We start from the raw sequence: 27,684 nt of genomic DNA on the forward strand, positions 1-27,684 counted from the left end.
TTAATAGTTTAGTCAAGAATAACAATGGAAAAAGATGAGAAATTGGGCATTTTGGCAATTAACCTAAAACATGCATGGCAAGCTACGTCAATTTTCTCATTTATGGAAGACAGACAGATCATGACAAGTTGATCAAGTTATTTTCAACGTTCTTTAAAATTACTTAAAATTGTTATCTTTTTAGAGACAATTGAGTAATTTCATGTTTTCTTAATAATCATTTAGCATATAATGGCAAATCGTTCAAAATACAATAAAAGCGTGATACGTTCGACGTGCGCGTTCTCGACGTTTGAAAGAGTCGACGTGCTCGAGCCACGGCTAACGACTCTACCTCACCGACCAGCGCGTCATAAATGAACTTCGCAATTCAGCACAGCAGAAGCGTAAGTTTGTCCAAGATCAAGTATAAGACGACAAACGGATGGTTTATTGATTGACGTTACCAGCAGACTTTATCAAACATAACGACTGGGTTTTGAACATCTGGTTTTTACGCGCTTCTCTTCGTTTAACCTGAGGTAAGTTAACTTTAACAGCGTCTCGAGTGAAGGATATAACGTTAAATCTACATCTAAGATATGTGTTCCCTTTACTAACACTAATGTGTAACGTTAGCTGCATAGAGTTCCCACTGCTTGACTTTAAAGTGTGGTTTTGTTTACAAATCGGTTGTTATGTAAAGTTTGTTTGTCTCGGCGTTGCGCTCGCGACAATTAACGTTATCTTTAAATTTGTCGCGTGATACTCCGAAGTCTGTTTATAATCCAGATACTTTCCTATTAGGTTAAGTGACATTTTTGCAATTTGTGACAGATGTCGTTTAAACGTGATATTGCCAAAAGTTAGTAATCCTCCTGCTATTTGTTTTTCTCTGAGGTGTGCTTTTATAGTGGCATTGAATGGGTCTAAAACGCATAGCTCATGACAGACAGTGTTGACGTATGCGACTTGAACAGACTGTTCAACAAAATTTGCCCGCGTTTAAAGGAAGTTTGCAAAGTTACGCACGGATGTTTGAGGTTGAGCTTTGAATCGGTTAATCTGTAGACAGGGACGAAAATATCCTCAAAATGTGTATAAACTGTAGGAACAACAATATTCCCGCGAACTCTAACGTTAAATCCTATCACTTGATACAATTGTGTTCGGGTCATTTCATTCAATTTAGGTTGGTGTAAGATGCAAGCGTGTGAGCCAGCAACCGCAGTAAATGTTCCTCATAAACGTGTTACTACGATCTTTATAGATGTCAATGGCTTGAATTTTATATCCTGGCCAATCTGTCTCTGAAATTGAGTGACTGTAAACTGTGATGTTCAAGGTAAGAACGACTGTAAAACCTACAGTAGTACAATTTATAGAAGTGAAATGTGATCTCATACTGTGTGGGGGGGGGGTTATTTTTATCACAGTGTGCAGTGCTTAATGAACTTAATTCTTATTAAACGTTTTAAAAGTTTAACCCTAAGTCACCTAACGGTTGTTTATTGCTTGAATTTCCACTCCGACCAGTGTTGGGTGTAACTAGTTACTAAGTAATTTTAGTTACTGTAATTTAATTACTTTTCACTTGAAAAAGTAAAGTAAGGGATTAGTCTTGTTTTTTCTGTAATTTAATTACAGTTACTTCTGATGTAATTAAACTAAATACTGTGTGTAATATATGTGTGTGCAATAGTGGAATTAACATCAAAATTCAAAGTCTAACTTTAAAATGAATGCTTTATTGTATAATTCTCACATTTGTAATACTTTGGTCAGTAAATAAGAGTACTTTATGTAGTTTATATTATTTATTTGAATGAATTAAAAGAGCCGTTTCATGTCTATCCTTGAATCACTTAACTCATCAAGGTTGATGTAGGATATAGAAAGTAATTAGTAATAAGTAATTAAATACTTTTTGAAGAGAGTCATTTGTACAGTAATCTAATTACACTATTGAACATGTAATTAGTAACTAGTAATTAATTACTTTTTCAGAGTAACTTACCCAACACTGACTCCGACACATCATAATGATGACCTGATGATGTTAAAACAGCCTGGCCTCTTGTCAGCCGGGTGTCTCCACTTTTCTTCCCATTCTCCTTTTAATTCTTGAATTGTTGAGCGTTGGGTGCGTTTCACTGAGAAGATGGCATGCCCTGTTCCTTTTGATGGCTTTACACGCCAGTGTGGTTTGGTAAATTACAACATAATAGCAGTGATTGTTCTTTCTTTGACTGTAATAGTATTAGTAAGGCTTGGGTTATTAACATTTTACCTTAAGGACAGTTGTCATATGCTAAAATTCTTATATTCAGACCATTGAAGCCAGATTCAACTTTTCTTCCCAGATTGCAACCTTACAGTGAAATATCAGACAAAAACAATGAAGTAACACAATTCCCACTTGACTATGTATTTCAATACTGTGAGTTGTACACAGATTCAAGGAACAAGGTTTTGTTATGTCCTTTAAGCGTTTACATATCAAATACTCTTCCCGAAACGTGGCAATCCTATTGAACAATTTATAATTTGACTCTGTTTCTTACTGTATGACATGTCACAAGTAGTGTCGATACCAAACGATACCAAACTTCGGTACCAGTCGGTACTAAATGTGACGATACTTGCATTTCCTGCTATCATTTTGAGCGCTGTTGAACAGATTATGAAAGACCTCTGATTGGCCATTGTGTTTCCAAGCTCATCGGATATGTCTTTGAAATGATAGCGGGAAATGCTAGTATCGTCACATTTAGTACCGAAGTTTGGTATCGTGACAGCACTTGTCACAAGTGACTTCAGGCAATGCAAGTGTCCTCCTGCTGGCGAGAGTCTCCTCTCCATGTACAGTATGTTGTCTAGTCACAGTGCATCTATTGTTGGCCTGTTACTGTTTGGATGTCCTGGCACTGTGGGCTGTTGGGGGGTTTTATGACAGCCCTGTGATGACAATGTCCTGTCAGTTGGAGAGAGGGGCCTGTTGGACCATTTATTGTTTTGGACTTTGCAAGGGCGGCCATGTTTGCTGACACCAATTTTGTTTTTAAATGGTGGAAAAACATGTTGTTTGCTGTTAGCACTTTGCATTTGATACAAATTAAATATTAGATTTGGAAAAACATTGTAAAACATGTGCCGAGATGTTCTCAAAATACTGCCTAGTAAATAAGGGCAGCTGGTGGCATACAGTCATATTTGTTGGAACCATACTCTGATCTCTGTTCAGAAGAGTACAGCACACAAGAATACGCATGTGAAACTAATACAAGTGCATTACTGAAGTAACAGTGAGAGTACCAAAGTCGGCAAACTGCCAAAATCCCCAAGCCACGAATATTACAGGACTGAGCAAATTATGAATTTGGTTACTTGTAGTGTTGCCATCCAATACCATCTTTCGATAAGTTGCTTTGCAACGTCTTTGTCTTACCAGACTATGCAGGGATGCCAACTTGCCACCTTTCGGCGAAATTTGGTGTTTTGGATACAAAATTGGGTCATTATTGTGATTCGTCTAGACCCGATGAGTTTTTGAAAATGAGGGCTGAGGGGGGGGTCTGTGAGTCTTTGGACAGGGTCGCGGTGAATGAAATGATGAGAATCATATGCATGTTGATGAGATGTTGTGGTAATGATATCAAATCCCTAGCTGTTATGTTTTGAATGCTGCGCAGATTGAGCGCACATACTCAACTCATGAATCAATATTATATAGGGGCAGTTGTGGCCTAATGGTTAGAGAGTCAGACTCTCATGACCAGAAGGTTGCCGGTTCGATTCCCAGGGCCGGCGGGTAACAACTGAGGTGCCCTTGAGCAAGGCACCTTACCCCTACTTGCTCCCCGGGCGCTGCAGTGATAGCTGCCCACTGCTCCGGGGGTACGTGTGTTCACTACTCTCTGGATGGGTTAAATGCAGAGGTCACATTTCGTTGCCTTGTACTTGTACATGTGCAATGACAATAAATTGAATTGAATCTAAATATATGTAGTCGAATTGCGCAGCAGCTGCGCATTTCTGACTTACTTCAACACAACCGTCACTAAGCAACAGGTAAAGGCACGCTGATTTGTTTGCATTGAAAGGAACAGCGCAGACCCAAGAAACATAGAATGGGGTAAGTGCGTTAACACACTGTGACAACTGCTATCACCACATTTACGGAGAAGCCCTGATGTGTAAAAGGAATCGTACTGGACAACTAGTTGTCTGACACATCATCTGTCACTCCCCGTTACGTTAAATGTGCTAATGAGTGCACAGAGTTGACGGTAAACTGCTTCGTAATGTTTTGCACAGTCGATCTATTTACACAGTAGCTGTGCTACAGTATGTGATAGTCTACAAGCGTTCATAGACGCCACAATGCAACGCCAGATTTCTTGTAACATACTTGCACGCGTATGTGAGCATTGCGTTTGGTTTTTAGTACAGCACTGCAGATAGTATTACACCTAATATTGTTGTTACAACGCAGCCAACTTGTGTAAAAATAAATAATACTTTGTTGATAAATGTGCAGTCTTTAAATTTAAATCTGTCACACCGTGTCTACACCGGACGCGGCGTGATGCGATGCGACACATGGCTTGTTCTAATGGGATTGTCGTGCCGCATCGCGCCACGTCCGGTGTGGACAAATTTTAAAATTATAATGGGTTCTAATGCGTTCTATTGTCTCTTGTCGCGCCGCATTCAGTGTAGACACGGTGTCATGGTAACAGGCATTCTGTGCAAATTGTATACGAGTTTGACAGTTGTTCATTCATGTTTAGAGCTGTGACTGTAAGCTGTTGTGTGAACAGAGCACCTTGAAGTAAATGTGAAAGTTGATTTGCAAAAATAACTCAGTTTTTATATGTTGTGTATGCATTCTAAGTAATATAATTTAAACAATTGGGTTGTTTAAATGAGTTATCTGGTTTTGCAAATGATCTCTTCGTGTGGTTGTCTATCCTAGCCACTTTTAGCAGACCATTGACTATTCTGATTATGTGCACTGAATAATATGAAATACAAATTGTAATAATTATTGTAATAGTTATGTCTAAAGCTATATATAAAATCCATCCATCCATCCATCCATCTATATGCATTGAGTATATCTTATTTTTGTCACCCATTTTTCACCCCGATGACTTTGCATCCCTGCTATGACTGGTCTACAATCCATCCTCATATCCTAAAATGTGCCAAACCAAGACCATGTTGACATCTGATTTGAGGTTCTTATAGAGAGGTTTTAAAGTCAGGAGCATTGCAAAGTTTAAAGATAGCGTATCACAGGTAGTGTCTGCCAATCTCATATTAATCTTGAGTGCCTATACAGTAATATTGCATACGTCGTATCTTCAAAGAGTATTTAGTTTGATCAAATTTATAAAAGAGAGATACAGGTGTATGATTATTTCTGGAAAAACACGAGCTGCTAGAGGTGGGACTAGTGGGGAGAGTGGGATGGAACTACAGCACAAGCAAGCAACACATCACATTAATCCCTTCATGTTTTGTACATTATGCACGTACACTCCGATTGCCAACAAAACACAGATGTATGACTTTGTTTGACTTGCCACGTGCAGTTCATGACCGGCATCTTTTAGCACTGGGACCGCGCCATCTGTCAGTTTCAAACGATCTCCAAATCCAGCGTTATATCCACCATTTATATTGACGCAGCGCAGAAAACCTTGATGGTAAGCGGGTCTCGTGGGCGGGCTCCTTCGCCTTGCTGTGCTTTTGGCCAATAAAAGGAATAGGATCCCTTTGACAACACAGAGATCCAGAATTAGAAAAAAACTTTTTTAACAAGTTGACCATGTCAAGCATGAGAAGACGGCACGTTTAACAGTATAAGAAGTCAGAATGCATGACATGGCATGATAGCTCCGCTTTATCTTTAAGACCCCTGTATAATGTGATGATTACACTGAGAAACGACACAAAGGGTCGTGTTTAACTACCCTGTGTGCATTATAATGCCATGTGTCATTCACTTTACTTTTGAAGCAACACAGTGAGATCAATTTCAGTGAGACTTGTATCTCTCATTGGTAATTATCACAATTTTCTTAAATATTTGTCCATGATTCATCTAAGGCTAAACAAAAAATGTATTAAGAAAATAAATAATAAAAAATAATGTTTGGAAGGAGAAAACTCATTTTCTTATAATATTCTTTCATGAGCTGCTCATCCATAGTATGAGTAAGAGATTTAGATTGTTTGCAGCTGAAGCAGTCGCACCACCTCTTGACTGTAAATCTCATGCCTGAGAAGGGCCCACGTGTTTTGAATTGGGTTTCGAGTCAGGTGAACGTGGCCCTTTGTAAAGATCACGGCCTTGAATGCTGCTGACTTGTACCACTTTGTGAAGAAAGTGTCTTCCAGAAACTGTCAGCAGTTTGGAGTTCTTTGTCAGTACATCTGCAAATAGAAATGGGCCAACTAGCTAACTCGCATCATTACGCCATTTGTACCTTGTTGTCACCTCGACTAGAACAGGTACTTTGTCATGTCCATTAGTTAGCCACCTGGTCTGTCAAGAGTTACTCTTGTTTTATCAATCTGTAAAACATTTAAGAAAATAAGAAAGAACAATCTTGTGATTTTATTTCATTTTTAAGTGGTGGTTGGGTTTTGCCTTTTTAGGGCCCGAGCACGAAGGAGCAAGCCGCAGGCTTGCACCGCAGTGCAGAGCCCTATTGTTTCTGTGTTCTTCTCCCTCTTTGATCGCTAATTTGAAGGCCTAAACATGCCAATAACTTGCACATGCATCAGACGTGGCGAAAATTTACGTCTGATAGGGGTTTCAAAATTGGGCGTGGCAAAATGGCTCGCTAGCGCCACCTAGAACTGCCCAGGCCGCTACGCAAAACGTACATGCACCAAATTTGGTGGACTCATAGAACACCCCGAATCATTAAGAAACGTCTCTTGGAGCATATCTCTAAACCCAACAGGAAGTCTGTTATTTTTGATTTCCTGTGCAATTTTGTAAATTTTTGCAATCTGCAGGCGTCATACTTTAACGAACTCCTCCTAGAGTTTTAATCCGATCAACATCATTTTCATGTCATTCTCATCTTAAGGCCTTTGCAAAGCTAAATTGCGGAGAACTTTTCGTGGGGGAACGTGACCCTGGTGGCCATCCAAAGTTTGGCGTTTCGCCATGAACAGGAAGTTGTTGTAACTCAGGCATACAATGTCCAACAGGCCCTAGACTTCACCCAGACATCACACATTTGATAAAAGTCCTGGCCTGAAGACATCTACATGGTAATATTCAGATACAGTTATAGCGCCACCTGCAGGAAACAGGAAGTGACATGTTTTAAACTGTGATTAACTCATAGAGATTCAAACAAATCAGCATCATATTTCAGGGCTCTAGACTAACTTTTTGCACTGGATGCACTGGTGCGCCTTTTTTTCTTAGGTGCACCAGCACAAAAGTTAGGTGCACCCAAATTTTTGACCGCATCGCATTTAACACCACAGTTTTACAAGTTCACTTTTTTTAAATCGCTGTCCATATAGGCAATATTGACTTGTAAATGATTAACTAACAATCTGGTCAACATAAAGTTCTTTATTTGAAGCACAATTCTATAAGAAAGCAGGGCTCTAGACTAACACTTGAGAGAGGTGGGCACTGGTGCTACCAAGTTATTCAGTTGGTGGCACCAGCCCTTAATTTGATAGCACCAGAGTCGTGGGGTGAGGTAAGAAAAAAGAATCACTAAAACTTCATTAAAATGTGTTTAATACATTAATAAATCAATTAGAAATTAATACAAATCATTGTTTATGATTGAATTATTTTTATTGTATATGTAAACTCTCTTTCAACACTTTACTATATTTAAAGCTACTTTCTTCCTTTATTTGTTGTGAACGACTCCTATAAGAGAACACAATTCCTTTAATATCAGTGAGTGTTTTTGGGCCCGTCCGTTGTTGTTTGATGAACATTATAAACGGATATCTTAATTATGCTGCTGCCCCTTTAAGAGCTCGCGCAATATACTGGAACACGTGTTTTGTTTCCCAACTGTTTGGTCACGAAACAAACTGAATACCTTTACAAGGTTTCTTGTTAATATGGGAATTTTTAGGTTATTTTGTGTTAATATGTCCGTTTCAGAGTAAGAAGGTGTGAAAGAGAACTCCGTTTAGTATTTTGTGCTCTGACTCTCTGGGCGCGAGCATATCTCAAACAACCCGCGAGACATGAAGGCTTTTAGTGATTATTCTTCATGAAAGCTGCATTGATACACGTTTGGCTTCTATAAATAGCGACTCACAAATAAATAGTATTTAGAGTGATGTATAACGTTTTGTATGCTTTGCAGTATTGTTAGAGAGCTTTATACAATAGTTTAAACACGTGTTTCCTGGATTAGCTTCACATGCATACAATACTCGCAACACATTTCGTTATCTTTGCTGTTTTGTACCTTAGCAGGGGAAATTCTTGTATTCTGCATATTTATTTCAGTTGCAAGATTGAGCAATTACGTCTTTGGGGGCGGGGCCACTGATAGATAAGTAGTGGTCGGCGATACTGCAAAATTTGGTATCGATCCGATACCAAATACATATAGGGTCAGTATTGCCGATACCAATACCAATACGATACTTTTTACTTAAAAAAAAATACTTTTGTGTAGGGGAGAGCAGTATGTCATTGTTTCTCAGGTGAATGAATGATCAATTCTTTAGACAATATTTTTTATTAATGTATTGAAGTCACAACGCTTCTCTTCCTTCTGTCGCCATCCTGATCTCTCATTCAATGTGCTATCAGCTTCGCTCACCTCAGTTCGCTGCTCCTCGGCGCGTTGTGTCAGTGAGTCACGTGACGACCAACAACGAATCGCAGCAGGAGGGGAGGAGTAGCAAAGTGGGCCAGGATGTGAAAGCAGCGTTTGCTCAGGATTGTAGAGGTTAGAAGACACGAGCAAGTATAATGAACGTAGTAAGTGTTGTCAAAAATATCGATATTTCGATAAGTAAGATACTGAAGAATCTGAAACGGTTCCAATACCCATGTCCCACGTATCGTTCCCGCTCTCTTTCTTTTTTCCGACAGTGAGTTAACACACACTGCACGTGAACGCATAACAACAGAGCCCCGCCTCCTCTCACATACTTCACTCGTTTGTGGCAGTTAAATAGTGTTAATGTTAGAAAAGATGGCCAGTCTCAGTAACACGTCTGGCGTGGTGCACGCTCGTACGCTTCCCGTGTTTACCATAGCGATCCATGTATGTGCGCTGATCAATAATTGTATCCACTCGTTTCATTCGCCCTGGTTATATGTTGTTTATGTTAGTACAGAGTCTCCGCAACGGTTCTCATGTTTAATGCACGCGTTTCTGTCTTTATGTGTGCTCATCAATGATTTCATCCACTCGTCTCGTTCGCTCCGGTTAATTTGATGTTTGAAATAATGCTGGTGCGAGTAAAGTCTCCGCAACAGTTCTCGCGTGTGATACACGTTTGCACTTCCGTGTTTACCATAGCGCTCTATGTGTGTGCGCTGTTCAATGATTCATCCACTCGTCTCATTCGCTCCGGTTAAAAGTTGTTAATGTTAGAAAGATGTCCAGTGCGGAGTCTCTGCAACAGTTCTTGCGTTTAAAGTTTGCGTTTCTGTCTATATGTGCGCTGATCAATGATTACAGTATGGGCCTATGTGAATAAAAGGCAATTTAGCCAAATAAAAATGTAGGCTATTAAGTAACATTAACGAACAATGAATGAGCAATACATTTGTTCAAGTATTTATTAATCTCTTTTAAATGTTAGTTAAAAAATACAACTATTTATGTAAGCTCCCCTGTTGAAAAATCCAGTATATGCTGGGTAAGGTATGTTTTGATCGATGCTGGTTTGATCTTAAACCAGCTAAGAACCATCTTAAATCAGCATATGAACAGTTTAAACCAGCACAAACCAGCAAACCAGCATCAAAACATACCAAACCAGCATAGGCTGTGTTTTTCAACAGGGTCTGGTCCATTAATACTGACAAATACAACTTTGATTTTAAATAGTAAATGTATTTGTAAAATTAACATTAGATTAACTATTAATAAATAATGTAAAAATATATACCTCATTGGCTAGTCTTGTTCAATTTAACTTCAAATAAAAATTAAAAAGGCCTATATTGCTATTGCTTATTAGGGCCTTATTGCTATGGCAGTTTATTCCCCGTGGTATCGAAAATGGTATCGAATATCAATATTTTTTTAGGTATTGAATCGAAGTTAGAAATTCCAGTATCGTGACAACACTAGAACGTAGAGGTGAGATATTTAAATTAAAATATCGATTCAATTACAATTGTATCGATCTGATACCAATACCAGTGTTGGCATCGATACTATCGATATTTAGATCGATCCGCCCACCCCTATAGATAAGAGAATGGTTGAAGGAGGGGAGACGAAAATGAGTGACTGAATGCGCAGCTTGCGCAATATTACATTTCTTTGCATTAAATTTATAGTACGCAAAAATGATATATTGATCAGTTTGACAGTCGCACCGGTGCGACCATTAAGAAAAACTTGTCGCACTGGCAGGAAAATTTGTCGCAAAATGAGACCATTTAGTCGCAGTCTAGCGTGTCAGAGCATTGGTTATGATTTTCGGACGGATCAGGCCTTAACTTAACATTCTTAACGAAAAAGTTGTCAATCGTTCTTTTAATCTTCTCTCATCATCCGCGGCTACATCCACTCTGTTTATCTGACGGCCCTAGGCTACTCACCTCTCTGTCCGACTGCAGCACAGCATTTTCAAACGTACACACACGTACAGGAATATCTGGACCACGGCCAATCAGAGGGGGGGTCTGCCCTTCACTATCTCTGATTGGTTTAGACCACGGTATGGGCCTAATGTGTCTGTTGTTGAACCACAGGGAGGCTTTCGCAGAGACTTTTTTTACTCGAAGGGCTGGTCGCACCGGTGCGACCTCAGATTTTTTTTAGTCGCACCATTGAGAAATTAGGTCGCATGTGCGACCAAATTGGTCGCACTCTAGAGCCCTGTATTTGGCAAGTATGATCTTCACACCTTTGTGATTATACATTGCAAGTTCCTGACTTTTCGTTGAGGGGCGAGTCCGTGGCGGCCTGACAAAGTTTGATGTTTCGCCATGAAACGGGAAGCTATAGTAACTCAGGCACACAATGTCTGACCATCCTCACACTTCACATGTTGATAATAGTCCTGGCCTGAACACACATCCATGTCAGTGTTCACTCATTAGCAATAGCGCCACCAGCTGGCAAAAGGGAATGTGACACATTTAAATAAATAACAAATCCTACTATAATTCGCCTGCATTCATTTTATCGCCTACCCCTGACCTGAACACATATCCATGTCAGTGTTCACTTATAGCAATAGCGCCACCTGCAGGCAGCAGGAAGTGGCATGTTTTAAACTGATTAACTCCTCATAGAGATTTGAACAGATCAGCATCATATTTGAAGAGTACGGCCAGTATGATCTTCAGACATTTGTGAAGATACATTGCAAGAACCTAACTTTTCATTGAGGGTTGTGTTCCTGGAGGCCTGACAAAGTTTGATGTTACCATGAAACAGGAAGCCATAGTAACTCAGGCACACAATGTCTGACCGGCCTCACACTTCACATGTTTTATAATAGTCGTGGCCTGAACACATATCCATGTCAGTGTTCAATTATAGCAATAGCGCCACCAGTTGGCAAAAGGGAATGTGGCACATTTAAATAAATAACAAATCCTACTATAATTCGCCTGCATTAATTTTATCGCCTACGATTACACATATCCATGTCAGTGTTCACTCATAGCAATAGCGCCACCAGCTGGCAAAAGCGAATGTGACACATTTAAATAAATAACAGGAAATCTGGTACATGTAAATAAATTAAAGTCTTTCTATAATATAACTTCCTAGACCTTTGTGACGATACATTGCAAGTTCCTGACTTTTCGTTGAGGGGCGAGTCCGTGGTGGAGTGACAAAGTTCGATGTTTCGCCATGAAACAGGTAGATATAGTAACTCAGGCACACAATGTCTGATCGGCCTCACACTTCACATGTTTGATAAGAGTCCTGGCCTGAACACATATCCATGTCAGTGTTCACTCATAGCAATAGCGCCACCAGCTGGCAAAAGGGAATATGGGACGGAAAAATCTATAATGTAACTCCTTATATGCACGTTGCCCACCGTTCACTGTTCCTGAGGCTGACGGGTGGTGATGGCACAGGGTTGCGGTTGCACTTTTGCGCGAGGGCCCGATCATCGCTGCTTGCAGCTTTAATCTTGCTTTTGTAATTTCTCTGAGAACTTGACGCCTTGTACTGCTGTACTACTTCAGGTAGGCTTCAGTTCTGGAAGATGGTGGCACAGGAGGCTAAAGAGTTCTGGTAGTGCCATGTTTTCACAGAGCTTGTTCATTTGCTCCTATTCGTCTCAACGCATTTTTGGCAACCCAGCTGATTATTGTCAACAAACTGCCTGATTGTCAGATGGTCATGCTTGAAAATACTCTGAGTGCTGTGCATTCCATCTTTTCTTTTTTGTGCGTGCTAGTTGACTCTTGATGTGCCCATTTTTACCTGGAGTGAAAATCCAAGGTTTTTGGTAATTATGCTTGCATTATAGAGAAATTGGTGAATACATTTTACTTTGTATGTCAGAAAGTACGATTTCACATGTCACCCCAGGGAGTCGGCTAGGCCTGCTGTGAGACTTGCTTTTGTTATTTAACATCTCCGTTTGCTTAACATTTACTTCAGGATTTCATAATGTGCTTTAAAAGTTGTCTGTCATCCCGTTTGCTTTGGATAAAAGAGTCTGCTGAATGGTGAAGTAAGGTGAATGTTAAAATAAATCTTATGCGTTTTATTTTAATCCTAATAACTGTTCCAGTCACTATTGTGCACAAGTATTTTGATTGTGTTGGCCTAAACTGTGACATCAAGCACATCATTTGTGCTTGTGGTTGATGAGTCAAACTGCGAAGGCCTTGACCACAAATCCTCTACAGGTCTTTTGTTGAACTCTAAGTGCTATCTCACATAATCTGATCAAAAAGCTAAAATCGTCATACTACAGTAGAGGGAGTTACCCAAGTCTGGATGTTTTGACTGCGGTAACCTTTCCTGAATTCATGTTATCGGTTTATTCAAACTCCCTACCTTAACGCGGAGAGGTGTAACCATGGCAGCGCTACAGGATCAGACAGGTTTTGTTTGGCTGTGGTTTAGAAAGGGAGTGTGTGTGTGAGGGGGAAGGATACGGTGTCATCCTAGTTAGGAGTATTGCAAAGCTCCTGTGGTTTAGACGGCACACAGCCTTTGAATAAATGATGGAAGTTCCATTTCTTCATCCAGGTGACTCCGGCTGAGAGCTCATCGGCCACCTGACTGATGTCAAAAGAACTTTATCATGTCGCTAGTTCAATTCAAGGTCTGTTGATTAGCGGAGATCCTGTTTTCAGGAAAGCACATCTTTGGCTTCTAGGACAAAGGTGGTTTGGCTATTTTAAGACTGCTTATTTAGTTGATGATTTGATGGCTTGTAGTGGTGCAACGGATCACAAAACTCATGGTTCGGATCAATTTACGGATTTTGGGTCATGGATCGGATCATTTTTCGGATCGGCTAATGTAAATGCTCATCATAATTTATTATTATAATAAAAATAAGTATAATAACTTGTTTTTGCAATCAATAAAATGCTCAAAAATAGGGGCGCTTGTATGGGGTTAAAAATGAAGGTGTGAAAGTACCCTGGAGGTATCAACTGATTCATTTAACAGATTTAACATTATTATGTATATTTTAACATTATTATGTATATTCTAGGCTATGTCATACAATATGCAATATGCATGCGTATAAAAATGACAATATGTATAACAAATAAATATATAAACGTGCAATCAGAGTAAACGGCTGATAACTGGATCTCTCGGTTTATAAATGTGATGGGTGTTATGAAGTGGCGATCATGAAGTAGGCCTATCTCCAACGACTTTCTCTCATTCTCTTAAATGCGTTACTGAATCATGAGTGGGCGGCGCGTCAAAATTGCTGAAGTGGTGCGCATTTGCGCATGAATCGCGTCATTTGCGCATTTGCGCTTATGCAGCAGTTTAAGTTAAAGGGGTCATATGGCGGAAGTACGTGTTTTTCTGTGTTTTTGGTGTGTTATAAGTTGCCCATGCATGTATTAGATGCGAAAAATTGCACAAATGAAAGTGTGGGAACAAAAGATGCATTCTATCTAAAAGCGAATGCTCATCCAGACTTGCCTGAAACGCCTCGTGTAACCACACACCGGCGAATCTACATAACTTCGTAACATGATTTGACTAAGACCGCCCAAATCTACACATAGTTAAGTTGGGCGTAATTGTAAATCTCATTGTATCGCCTGTCAGTACAATTGCTTTGGAACCTGATGTTCCGAATATGGTAAGAGGCGTTACATTTCCGTGAAATGCTTGCAGTATTTGACCAATCACTACGCACTGGTGAACTGGCCAATCATGGCACACCTCGCTTTTCAGAGCGATGAGCTTTGTAAAAATTCAGCGCGTTTCAGAGAGGCGGGGCAAAGAGGAGATACAAACATGCACGGTATGTGGAAAATACAACTTTTTTAAACTTTAAATGGTGTATACACATTGCGTTACATCTAAAACAAACAATAATATTCATTTTAGTGTGCAATGTGGCGGCGCCCATGTCGGCTGCGGCTGCAGTGGCTCTGATAGCACCGGTGAATTATAATGATAGTTTGCACAGTTTTAATAGAAATTTTAATAGAAATCGGCAGCGAAGTTACTCCGATATAGTGTGCGACCGTCAGCAAGTACTGGACCTGGCAGAAAACAGCAGTTCAGGACACGTAGATACGACCACACTGGAGCTTCTACGCAGCCTCGGATTGCTACGTCGGCTACATCCAGCGGCCTGTGATGCAGCGGAGCCTCGTACCAGCGGTGTTCGCCAAGGGGGAGACGGAGGCGGTGTGACAGGAAGCGGAAGCGGGGGTGTCGAGCGGGGCTAACAGCTAAGCTGAAAGCTAACCCGTACAGATCGCCTCTACCCTCAGTCTTGCTCTCCAACGTTCGCTCCTTGGAGAACAAACTGGACCACCTAAAGCTGGATATGACAACCAGACGAGAAACAAGGGACTGCTGCGCCATTATTCTCACGGAGACCTGGCTGAATCCATCCGTACCAGATGACGCTGTTAGCATGGAGGGGCTAACAACATTCAGGTCGGATAGAAGCTGCTCCCTTACCGGAAAATCCCGGGGCGGTGGTGTGTGCATATACATCAAAAACAACTGGTGTACCAACGTAGAGGTGATGTCAAGTCACTGCTCTCCTGATGTGGAACTACTGACGGTGAAATGCAGACATTTTTATCTACCTCGGGAATTCACTGTTATTATCATCACAGCAGTGTACATTCCCCCGAGTGCAAACACCAGAGAAGCCCTGAGCATTCTATATCGCTCCATCAGTGACCTGCAATCTACACATCCAGAGGGGGTATTCATGGTGGCAGGGGACTTTAATCAGGCCAATATGAAAACTGTATTTCCTCACTTCCACCAGTATGTGAATTTTGCAACAAAAGGTGAGAATACGCTGGACCGGATTTACAGCAACATCAAAGAGGCATTCAAGGCAGCACCCCACCCCCACCTCGGCTCCTTAGACCATCTCTCTGTGATGCTAATTCCTGCATACAAGCCTCTACTGATCAGAAATAAGCCTACTGTGAAACAGGTGAGGGTGTGGCCTGCATGTGCCATGGAAGCATTACAGGACTGTTTCGAGGACACAGACTGGGACATGTTTAAGTCAGCTGCTGAGGACATCCAGGAGTATGCGGTGTCTGGATATATCCAGAAATGCATGGAGGATGTCAGTGTGGTCAAAAACATCACCACACGGGCCAATGAGAAACCCTGGATGACAAGTGAGGTACGCACAAGGCTGAAAGCAAGGAACAACGCTTTCAAGTCTGGTGACATGGTGGCTCTGAAAACAGCTAGAGCCAACCTGAACCGGGCCATAAGATTAGCTAAGCGTGCTCATGGACAAAGAGTACAGGATTTCTTCAAGGACCCCACTAATCCCAGACGGATGTGGCAGGGCATCCAAGCCATCACTGACTACAAGGCCCCACCCTCACCATGTGAGAACAACATCAGCTTCCTCAATGAGCTAAACAAGTACTTTGGGAGGTTTGAGGAACAAAACGCCACCACAGGAAAAAAATCCATTCCTCGCCCAGATGAGCAGATACTCTGCCTGGACCAAGCTGATGTCCGGAGACCCCTGAGGAAGGTTAATGCCCGGAAAGCAGCTGGCCCTGACAACATACCAGGAAAGGTGCTTAAGGAATGTGCTGATCAGCTGGCTGGGGTTCTCACAGATATTTTTAACATCTCCCTGCACCAGGCTGTGGTACCATCCTGTTTCAAGACTGCCACGATTGTACCGGTACCTAAGAAGAACACTACCTCCTCACTTAATGACTACCGCCCAGTAGCACTAACACCTATCATGATGAAGTGCTTCGAGAGGCTAGTAAAGTACCACATGGTTTCCAGACTCCCCCCACATTCGACCCGTACCAGTTTGCTTATCGTCCCAACCGCTCCACAGAGGACGCCATCTCCTCTACACTCCATCGGAGCCTAGAACATCTGGAAGGGAAAAACACACATGTGTGGATGCTGTTCCTGGACTTTAGCTCCGCCTTCAACACATCATACCACAACATCTGATAAGCAAACTGGCCCCCCTAGGATTTATTACCCACCTGTGCAACTGGCTGCTTGACATCCTCACCAACAGACCTCAACGCGTGCGGTTGGGAATAAATGTCTCCTGCTGCTGACCAACTTTATGGAGATTTCATTTTCCAACAGGACTTTGCACCTGCACACAGTGCCAAAGCTACCAGTACCTGGTTTAAGGACCATGGTATCCCTGTTCTTAATTGGCCAGCAAACTCGCCTGACCTTAACCCCATAGAAAATCTATGAGGTATTGTGAAGAGGAAGATGCGATATGCCAGACCCAACAATGCAGAAGAGCTGAAGGCCACTATCAGAGCAACCTGGGCTCTCATAACACCTGAGCAGTGCCACAGACTGATCGACTCTATGCCACGCCGCATTGCTGCAGTAATTCAGGCAAAAGGAGCCCCAACTAAGTATTGAGTGCTGTACATGCTCATACTTTTCATGTTCATACTTTTCAGTTGGCCAAGATTTCTAAAAATCCTTTCTTTGTATTGGTCTTAAGTAATATTCTAATTTTCTGAGATACTGAATTTGGGATTTTCATTAGTTGTCAGTTATAATCATCAAATTAAAAGAAATAAACATTTGAAATATATCAGTCTGTGTGTAATGAATGAATATAATATACAAGTTTCACTTTTTGAATGGAATTAGTGAAATAAATAAACTTTTTGATGATATTCTAATTATATGACCAGCACCTGTGTGTATATATATACAGTATATATATATATATATATTATTTTTTTATTAATACAAATAGTTGCTTCTACATAGGCAACTACTCTGTGCAATATATATACTATATATATATATATATTATTTATCTTATAGGTTTTATGCAAAGTTTTCTGTCTCTTTTTATATTGCGTATCTCATTTATTTTTTTCAGACTGCGTATACTGCCTCCATTTTATTCTTGTTGTGCTATGTGTCATCGCAACGAAATTTCATTTTGATGGAAATCTAAAATGACAAATAAAGCCAGTCTAAGTCTATATGCAAGAATGCGCTTTAATATTGTACTCTTCCAGATAATGGAGAGAGCGCGAGAGCACCTGTGTGCTAAAACTATGAATAAACTTATGAATAACCGATGAATAAACTTGCAGATAATCTGCTAGTCACATGCGTTCCAAACCGTAGAGCACGATCCGTACGGATCATCCGAGATCCGTTTCACCACTAATGGCTTGTAATATGCGTATCTCTTTCTCACACCGGCAGTAGGTGTGGAGTATGTGGGCCAGTTGCTGCGGCTGGCTCTGCCTGGATGATTCCACAGTGGAGGAAACCAGAAGTAGCACACGTCACCAGGCCTTCACCAACTCGGGCTTCAGCAGTTCCCCGTCTCCTCCCGCACCTGAACCCACATGCAAGGCATGTGGAGGTCAATTTGACATCCTCGCCAGGAAGGTAGGCTAATTGATATCTGACGTGGCTCATTACAAAGCAGTCGGGTAATGTTTAGCTTAACGGCAGTATGATCTTGTGATGTGAAACATGGTCCAATATGTCATTGGACGTCATTGGTTTTTTCCCCAGTCATATCATGCGTTCATATACAGCTCATTAATATTCAACATTTTTCTGTAGCAGACTTGATAAGCAACTGAAATGCAATAGGAGTCATTGCAGTTACAATAATAAATGTAATGCTGATTTCCAGCTCCTTGACGTGTCTCAGGCTACTGTAGGTTAAAAAACATTCAGAACAAATGGTGTCTACATGTACTGTTTAGTGTTTATTAGACAAAAGGATAAGCTTAGTCATACACTGATGTTTTAAAGCCTCACCTTTGACCCCTAACACACCTCTTTCATCACTTAATTTGCCTTTGTACGTCCGCTGCTTTATTCGATTGCCATGTTTATGTTCGGATTCAAAGTTTACATCTAGATAAGCTTTCTAACTCAAACCCTATCTCCAATATGTCCCGTTTCTTAATGGTTTTACACACACTTTAAGTAACTTGACTAGCCAGATTAGACATTGTGTTCCTGGGTTTAAACTCTCCCATCATGCTTTGCAGCACACATGCATGGACTGCAAGAAAAGTTACTGCAGTCGCTGCTCCGCTCAGCAGGACCTCCAGCCGTGGCTCTGCCACACCTGCCATCGTTTTCACGGCATCCTGTTTGAGCGAGCCGAGCTGATGAAGCTCAAAGTGAAAGACCTGAGAGACTACCTGCACCTGCACGAAGTTGCCACGCAGATGTGCCGGGAGAAAGAAGAGCTGGTCGAGCTGGTTCTCGGCCAGCACACGCCCACATCCGAGACACACATTCCACTCCCTACAAGCATACACTTGGATCAACAGCAGACCCCTGGTATTCCAGTCATAACAGCGAGCCCATCAGGGAACAATGCTGTCACAGAATTGGGACCCCAGGATCAAGCAACTGAAGATGAACAGGTAAGCATGAAAGTGGAGGATTCTGTATGCTTGCTTGCGTAAGATTGAGTTTGTGTACATAAACATGCTTGCATTCACGTAGACGTGCTAGAGTGTGTTCGTAAATATGTAATTGCATAGTTATAGGAACCAGAGTGAACTATATTTTTTCTGGGGACATTATCATGGTTGTATTTGCATCAGCTATAGGAACTCCAAGGTGATGTAAACCTGCTGACAGTTGTGTCAAGTGCGGCATTCAAAAATGTAACCGACTTTGATTGCAGCTGTGGCTTGGTTGTCTTTTCGTGTGTTTCCTAGTACAGGAAATGAAATATAAATTAGTTGCAATTGAAAGAGTAAAAGTGAGGACCAAGAGACTGTGCATGTTGCAATAGCGCTCAGACAAACGCGAATGGTAAATGCGGTTAACCTTAGCTTCCTAATTCTCTTGTAGCATACTATTATGTGGCGTGCGTTTGTCCAGTCATTATACACTTATGTCCCTGGTAGTTCCTATTGTGCTAGGTTAGACCCTACCCCGTGCCGACGCAGAGGCTAATTTACTCTCTCCAAAAGGCGTTCCGATAACAAATCATTCTTAGCTCCTGAGGTACAAACACCAAAAAGCGCTTCTGCCAATAGGATCTACGAAAACGTTCCTGTGGCAGGAAAACACGTATGGTCTCAAGGAATGTGTGAGGTAGGGAGCACAGCTGGGTTAAACTTACTTTGGCTGTGTGAACTTTGACCCTTAGAGCTTGTCAGTGGCAGAGGTGACAACTGAAAGTGACATGGACGCAGATCTGCATGTGGAGCAGGAGTTGCAGGTACCTCCTGAAGCTCCTTTCCTCTTCTCCTCCACTTATAATTACTATCACACTGTCTGGAGTGTAAAACTGGAGAAGATAGCAAAGTGACCATGACTTCACCTGTCAGGCTTGAAGCTTTCTGTTGCAATGAAGGTTTTCTCTCCCCGGTTTGATTCATGTTCCAGTAGGATCAGCTTGGAATGGGGAGAAATGCTTTCCTGCAGGCTTGCATGAAGTTCTGGTGCTTGAAAAATCTCTTGCCAAACTTATTTTCTTAACATCAAATCTTCATGAATCTCTTAAATTAATATTTTAAAGTTAGGCTGCACCTCCACTTTTTACATTTAAATTGGAAATCTTGCATGCTTACTGTGTGTGTAGTTTAATCTGGTCTTTCTGGTGAGTTATGCATAGTTAATGGTGCGAGTTACAGTATATACCAGCAAAAAATACATTTTTGTGTAATTTATTTTGGATATGCCAGTGTTTTCTGCACCACTTTTCAGTGCTAAATCTGTAGCGTCAATGCAAAGCGAACCCTACAAGCAAAAACAAACTAGTAATACCAGTGTCTGATTCGCGAACCAGATGGATCTTTTAGTCACCGAATCCTCAGAATCAGTCAGAGCACAAAGTGAATCAACATCTGAAGTTTTTGTATTTATTTACCCACCACTATGTGATATGCTGATCTTTTTACGGTCTCTTTCATTTATACAAGTTTCATGTCACACAATGTAGCATATATGCTGAAATGTGCCATCTAAATTGTTGAAAACCATTTGAGGTTAGTGGAAAACCTTAAAAAAATCTGCACTTCCTTTTCAAACCCCTGTCCTATATAACTGTTAAAGGGATACTTCAACCAAAATTGAAATTCTGTCATCATTTACTCACCTTCGGGTTGTTCCAAATCTGTATGAATTTCTTTGTTTTGATGCAGAGAAAGATATTTAGAAGAATGCTTATAAACAGACAGATCTCGACACCCATTGTCTATCATAGGAGGGAAAAAAATACAATGGCTGTCAAAAGTGGCCCAGAACGGTTTGCTGTCCTACATTCTTCAAAATGTCTTCTTTTGTGTCCAACAGAACAAAAAATTATAAAGTAATTTTTCCTACTATGGTAGTCAATGGGTGTCGAGATCTGTTTGGTTATAAGCATTCTTCCAAATATCTTTCTCTGTGCTCATCAGAACAAAGAAATTAATACAGATTTGGAACAACTCAAAGGTGAGTAAATGTAATTATGACAGAATTTTCATTTTTGGGTGAAGTATCACTTTAAAAGTCAGACATCAATTATACCACAAGTTGTATGACTTGCTGTGAGAGATAGTTATTTTTGTTCATTTTTGACATTTCATTGTTCAGGCGACCAATAAAATTGGTCAAGAATTAACATCCATATCTAAAAACTAGAATATGAGACATGAGGTCGACTCTGTAGGCAACCACCTAGAACACACTATATAGTAACATATTAGCAACATCTACACAAACTGTGCTACAGCATATTAAGAATTATTTTTGAATATCTTGAATATAAATATCGAATCATCACAGGCAACTAAGAAGTTCATGTCAATTCCTTTGCACAAGCGTGTGGGAAACACCTGGTTTACCTTCACTCTCAATGGAACATGATCTGCCTTTATTTGCATGGCAAACGTCCTGCATGCCCTGCCAATGCCAGATAGGCGTGAATAAGTGCTCTGTAAAAACATTTGTTTGCATTCTGTCTGTCTCAATGTTAGTCATCAGACTCCGAGGAGGTGTTTGCCCCTGGGCGACGGGCGTCACTGTCAGACCTCAGGTCAGCGGAGGATATCGAGGCTCTGAGTGTCCGGCAGTTGAAGGAGATTCTGGCAAGAAACTTTGTGGACTACAAAGGATGCTGCGAGAAGTGGGAACTGATGGAGAGAGTCAAGCGTCTCTTCCAAGACCAGAAAGACCTGCAAACCATAAGTAAAGCATTTTTGTTGGCTGGACTGATAGAGGGCCTGGTGTTTTTACTTTCGCTTACGTAGTTTCACACTGACCTCTCTGTGTGCAGTAGTTCAGTTAAGATGACCAGGGCCGGATTAACAAAAGGGCTAGGTGGGGCTGAAGCCCCAGGGCCCGCAGAAGGGGAGGGGGCCCTTGATTGGCTGGAGGAAATGGGAGCTGTCCTTATATCATTGATTGACCTTTCATATAGGCGGTTGATTATAAAATAAAAAGAAACTATTGGAAAATGTTCCTGACTGATATAATTCACCGTCCAATCAAAGTCATTTTACAGTTTATGCCATTACGTCAGGAAATGCCTCTTTGCGTTATGCTTTCGCATGTCGAGAATATGAAGTATTCGGCTTGGCTCGCTGGTGTTCAAAAAAGTGATAGTGGTGCCCAAAAAGGAGAAATAAAGTTGAAAGGGGAAAACGTGAGGCTAATTTTACAGCTAAAACTCCAAAACTAACTAACTACTTTAGTTCCCTTTTGGACAAAACATCCATGCCCGAGGAAATTCCCGTTTGCAGCAGCAATAAACATTTAGCATCACCCGCCGTCGCAGATCAATGTGCTTTACATGTTGAAGGTGAGTTAGCAGCAGCAGTAAATTATTGCTCTTATAACCAACCAGTTAGAAAGCAAGGGTTTTATGAATGTTTACTTTGCCCCTTTAGATGAAAACCGGTGAACGGTGAAATATTGGCACTGGTGTTGTGCCGAAAACAGACTCCCTGCCAAATTATGACTCCCCCATTCCCCACTAACATTAGGTGTTAGGAATAGGTGTGGGGGAGGGGTTGGGATTAGCCAATCTCCAGCAAAATCAATGAGGGAAGTCGTAATCTGGCGGGGAGTCCAAATTCGGCACAACACCGGCTCTTACATCAGACAGCACATCTGATCGGTAACAAATGCGAGGGAGAGGAGGGCGCTCCTTCTCAAAGTTATATTGTATTAAGTCTCATTTGTGGACAAGAAAGACTGAGCCATTTAACACAGATGTTCCTGGAATAAGACATGTCACATGGTTAAAAGCATGGATTTTAACGATATCATTAGGGTTTTTTGCTCAGATAAAGTTCTAAATAAGACTTTTTATCGGTAAGTAAATAATAGAAAATTTGTCGGGCTGTCAACGTTAACGCGTTAACCCATGCTATATTTTTTTCAATAAAAATATTTAACGCAATTAAAGCAGCATCTGTTTGTTTTGTCAGACTTTGCCTAGCGTTGCATTATATAATCATGCTCTTATTCATGTAGGCTTTTAAACCACTTAAATGCGATTTGAAACAGTTGCTTTGACACGTTCCGTGTAGATAGACAGCTTCTAGCTGGGACGTGGAAAACGGAATGGGACGCATTTCCGAGTGAAAGGGAATTTCATGGCTTTCGTCTTTCTCTGCAATTCGATTGAATGTATAAAAACAGCCGTCGCATTTTGAAATGGAACAGGCAGCCGACTGACAGTTGAAGGGGAGGAGTTAACAGATGCTCCGCCCAAGCCATTCTAACATACCTCGTTTAAGATGGAAAGTCATTACAGGAAGGAAGTGCATTTTCAAATTGTATCTAAAGATTATGAGGGCACACAGATTTTAAAAAGAAAATGGCCCACATTGATAAACTATTTACAATAAACGCTGCAATATTTCATGAAAAAATAAGCATTGTAATTTTTTATTTCACTGGGATTTTAATGAAAGGACAAAAGAAAAAATGAATTCAATGTGTTTTGTAGCTTTAATGAGAATTCTTCTATATTTAATTTAGAATTTAGCATTAAAGACTGTAAAGTGTTTGAGAACTTAATTCAATTTCTGTATATTTCCTACCTGTTAGACATGATAGCTCTCATTTATACTGTTGAATTGCTATAATTAATGTAATTAGATCAAATAAATAAAGTAAATATAAGAAATAAATATTGAGTTAATATTAATGTTTTTTAATAGCATTGAAAGTTTAGTATGTGAACTTGTGCTTATATAAAATAGAAATTAAAAAGAAGTATTAACTATAAAATTGTATTACTATAATAGAAAATTTGATAAAATAATTATAAAAGTAAATATGATAATAATAATAGCAATAAAATGTAATAAACACTGTGGCGTGGCAATAAAATGAAGGGGGCCCTTGGGTTTGCTATAGCCCAAAAGCCCAATGTGTTCTTAATCCGGCCCTGAAGATGACAGTAATTTTGAGCTAAGTGGGGCTTTCTCTGGCAGTTTAGCCTGCTTCTCTTTTTTTTGACTGTTGTAAATTAGATTTAGACTGGTGTAAAATGTGGGAAATGGATCTCATGCTTGTAATGATTAGGGATGCACCAAATGTTCGGCAGCTGAAAATAGCGAAAAAAGCATGACGTGGGTTTAGAGGAGAGACATGAACTGAAATGGTTGTCAGTCAAAATTGCTTGCATGGATGTTTTTTTTTCTTTAAATCATTTTGCAGTGTAGCCTATAATATTCCAACAGTTTGTTTTTGTTTATTCATATTTTTAGCTTATAATGTTGAATGACACTTTTTAATGAAGTGTTTTGTTGTAGGGATACAGAGTACAGTACATTCTTTCAGCAGTCAGTTTTAGGCCTAATATAGGCTATTCAAGAAGGGAGGGGGTTCATTTTTTTTATTTAGCCTACTTGTTTGCTAACTTTTGTTTAAGTTATATTGTATTATATTGAAAAGCAAGACAAAATATAAAAAGCACATTTTGACAATTCAGTTTATGCAACAGTGAAAAAATTGGCTAAATAAATGGAAGAAATGCGAAAAGCCATGTTCGGTATTCGAAGTGTTTGATTTGTATTCGGTTTCGGCCAAGAATATTAATTATGGTGCATCCCTATGAATGATGAGCATTATTAGTGGCACATCGCTAATATCATTCTTTCTTCTGCTTGTTCAGATGCCTTTAGGTTTTAAACTTTGGCACATGACTTACTTTGCATGTTTGTTATACAGATATGAATGACACCTCAAATCATGTGACTTGTAAAGGAGTTCCATTATTTTACCAAGCACTTGAGGAATTTACATATCAAAACATAGCCGTCATGCAGAAACATGGGCACCACCCTAGCATCATGGCAGCAAATTGTGCATGAGCAAAAAACGTTTTTTATTTGTAATATTTAGTAACTTGCATCTTTTTTTATTTTACAGTATCAAATGCCATGGAAGGCACAGGTGGGTTTGGTGCTTATGACTTTAAAACATACGACTGTGTGATTTATTGAAATCTAAGATGTGTCTTTGTGTTTCTTTCATACAGACACAGGGACCGGGACGCCCGGTGAGGAGAACATTTGTAAGATCTGTATGGACTCACCCATTGACTGTGTTCTTTTGGAGTGCGGACACATGGTCACATGCACCAAGTGCGGCAAGCGCATGAACGAATGCCCCATATGCCGGCAGTACGTGGTGCGGGCAGTGCACGTGTTCAGGTCCTGAACGCCATTGTCCGTCTACAAAACACTGAGACCACCAGCGTTCCCCATATATCTCAGCTGTTCTTTTGAACAATGAAATTAAAATTTACAGTAGAAACTGAAACTGGTCTCTAATCCTTGCACAATTATCTTGTGGCACTTTAAACAAATTGTGAAAGATGCTCCATCTCAAAGCAATAACCAGTATTGACTGGTTTGGTTTTATTCTTTAGTCCCACGTGTGCCTTCTAAATCTGTTGGATGTAAACTTTGAACTGACCAGAGGAGGATTGTATTAACTCGCACATGCTGTGTGTGTAGTGTTGTAAACAATTGATCTTCTGAAGGTACACAAGTGTGCTTATGTCACTGCCCTCATGGTTTTCTTGCAAACTTGATCTTTATCACATTACCTTTTTTTTATGGGATCTCAAATCTAGTCTTCCATTACCACACTCACTGAAACAAAGAAATTGTACCGGGAATCAGACAAGTCCGTTAAATCAGTTGATTCATCTCACAAGAGCAACTGCAAAGTCTCAACTGCTTACAACTCACAAATCAATCCTCTCATGGCTTTTCTCTCATCATTTATTGTCTGCTGTCGGTTATCTCTTTGTTATGCAGTCACACATGTATTGGTGGAGAGAAGCCTCTCTGGTATGACTGTTGGCTTGAGCGGCCTTGATACACAAACATGGCGTGTTACACTACAGTACTTGATTTAGAATTCAAGGTTCACACACTGTTAACAGTAAGCAGTTTGAAGGTGTTGTTTCAGTGCAGCCCGTGGTAGATCTGCAGGAATCACATTAACGCCACTTAAGCCAGGAAATATCAGGTGAACATGCCTTAATGCTCCTGCTGCGGGTTTCTGTGGTGCCTTGGCGATCGTAGGACAAGTGAAAACCTGCGTATACACCGGAGTGCCTCCCTTCCCTCCAGGCTTTGAAATTTAGTTACAATTGACTAGCTCCAAACTATTCTTGGAGAGCGGTGGAGATGTGTATACGAAAAGCATGACCGTGGGATTGTGTTTGAAACAGGAGTGGAGCTTAATATTCTGAAAATGAATCTTCAGGCTTTAATCTTAAATAAATAGTCCACACATGAATAAAACACAAAAGGGAATGTTATGTGGATAGCACCACAAGTGAGATTTAAGAGGAGCTGTAGTGTATAAAACAAAACGCAAAAAGAGGAACTCGGACATTCTGTTTTTTGGATGAATAAAATAATGTTAGGTTAGGATGGACTAACATGAAACTCATTGATAAAAATGTAAGCGAAAAGTTTGATGTGGTGAGTTATGAGTGCAGTTTTCTTTTAGTTATTTAGTCATTTTTGTCAAGGACAAGTGTCTTTCTAAATCTAAGCCTTGCCAACCAATGACACAGTTTTTCCAAAGGCGAACTGTTCAAAATACCAGCATTCATATTTCCAATGCATGGTGGGCGCAAGAACGTTTGAAAACTTGATTTTATACAACTGTGAAATTGTAGATGATGCATTCTGTCAAAAAGGGTTCAGGTTTGAGATTATATTTTCATCTCTTGTTGGACATCGATGTATAACGGAATTCTTTCAATTCTAATAGGCTACCTGTGTTGTGTGAATGTTAATGGTGTAAAGCTAACGCTTTCATTTCTTAACCGAATCTGAACTATGTTTTAAATCTACTGAGCCACCAAACTACATTTGTGTGTTTCGTTGTTTAAAAGGTTTTGTATTAAAGTATGTTTCCAATGCTTGTGTCTGGTTGTTTTGTTTCTCAAGAAAAGAAACCCTAATGGATACTCTCGTCTCATCCTTGAAGCGGAGGAACGAGTTCTTCCGGTTTGTGCGCGTGCTGTTAGTTCCTGGTTCTCTGCACTGTCACAGAGTAAACGTATCAGATTTTCATGGATGTAAAGAGCAAAGTATCCACCTGAGGGTGGAGAGTTGTTATTGAGTTACTGTACAGGTTATTGTTAGCTCGGATAGTTGGCCATCCCCCTGTGGGTTCAAACTCCCTTTGCGCAATAAAGCAAATAAACATTTCATAACGATGCTTTTTGACAACAGCGGCGTTATAGTTAAATAATTAAGAGAAATGATCTAAATTCGAAATAGTCATATAAAGTAACATTGGTGCTTATTGTGAAATGTGATACTTTTTTATCCAATTAAATACCACTTTAGAGTAC

General features: G+C 40.3%; 1 protein-coding gene across 5 annotated transcripts; it reads left to right on the plus strand.

Moving 5' to 3' along the window:
• The first annotated feature begins 300 nt into the window (after positions 1 to 300).
• rffl (ring finger and FYVE-like domain containing E3 ubiquitin protein ligase) lies at positions 301 to 27,240 on the plus strand. 5 transcript variants are annotated; one of them, XM_057351299.1, is made up of 7 exons: positions 301 to 386; positions 18,081 to 18,269; positions 18,887 to 19,270; positions 20,008 to 20,079; positions 21,821 to 22,031; positions 25,230 to 25,253; positions 25,339 to 27,240. In XM_057351299.1, exons 2-7 carry the CDS (start codon positions 18,093 to 18,095, stop codon positions 25,518 to 25,520), a joined length of 1,050 nt encoding a protein of 349 aa, XP_057207282.1. In that variant the 5' UTR covers positions 301 to 386; positions 18,081 to 18,092; the 3' UTR covers positions 25,521 to 27,240. The 5 variants fall into 5 exon arrangements, with proteins under 5 accessions (XP_057207282.1, XP_057207280.1, XP_057207281.1 ...); XM_057351297.1 differs by having other exon boundaries at positions 319 to 521; XM_057351298.1 differs by having other exon boundaries at positions 319 to 521; positions 18,084 to 18,269.
• Positions 27,241 to 27,684: the final 444 nt, after the last annotated feature.

Source organism: Triplophysa rosa, linkage group LG14 (genome assembly GCF_024868665.1).
Source record: "Triplophysa rosa linkage group LG14, Trosa_1v2, whole genome shotgun sequence".
In the NCBI taxonomy this organism is placed as follows: Eukaryota; Metazoa; Chordata; class Actinopteri; order Cypriniformes; family Nemacheilidae; genus Triplophysa; species Triplophysa rosa.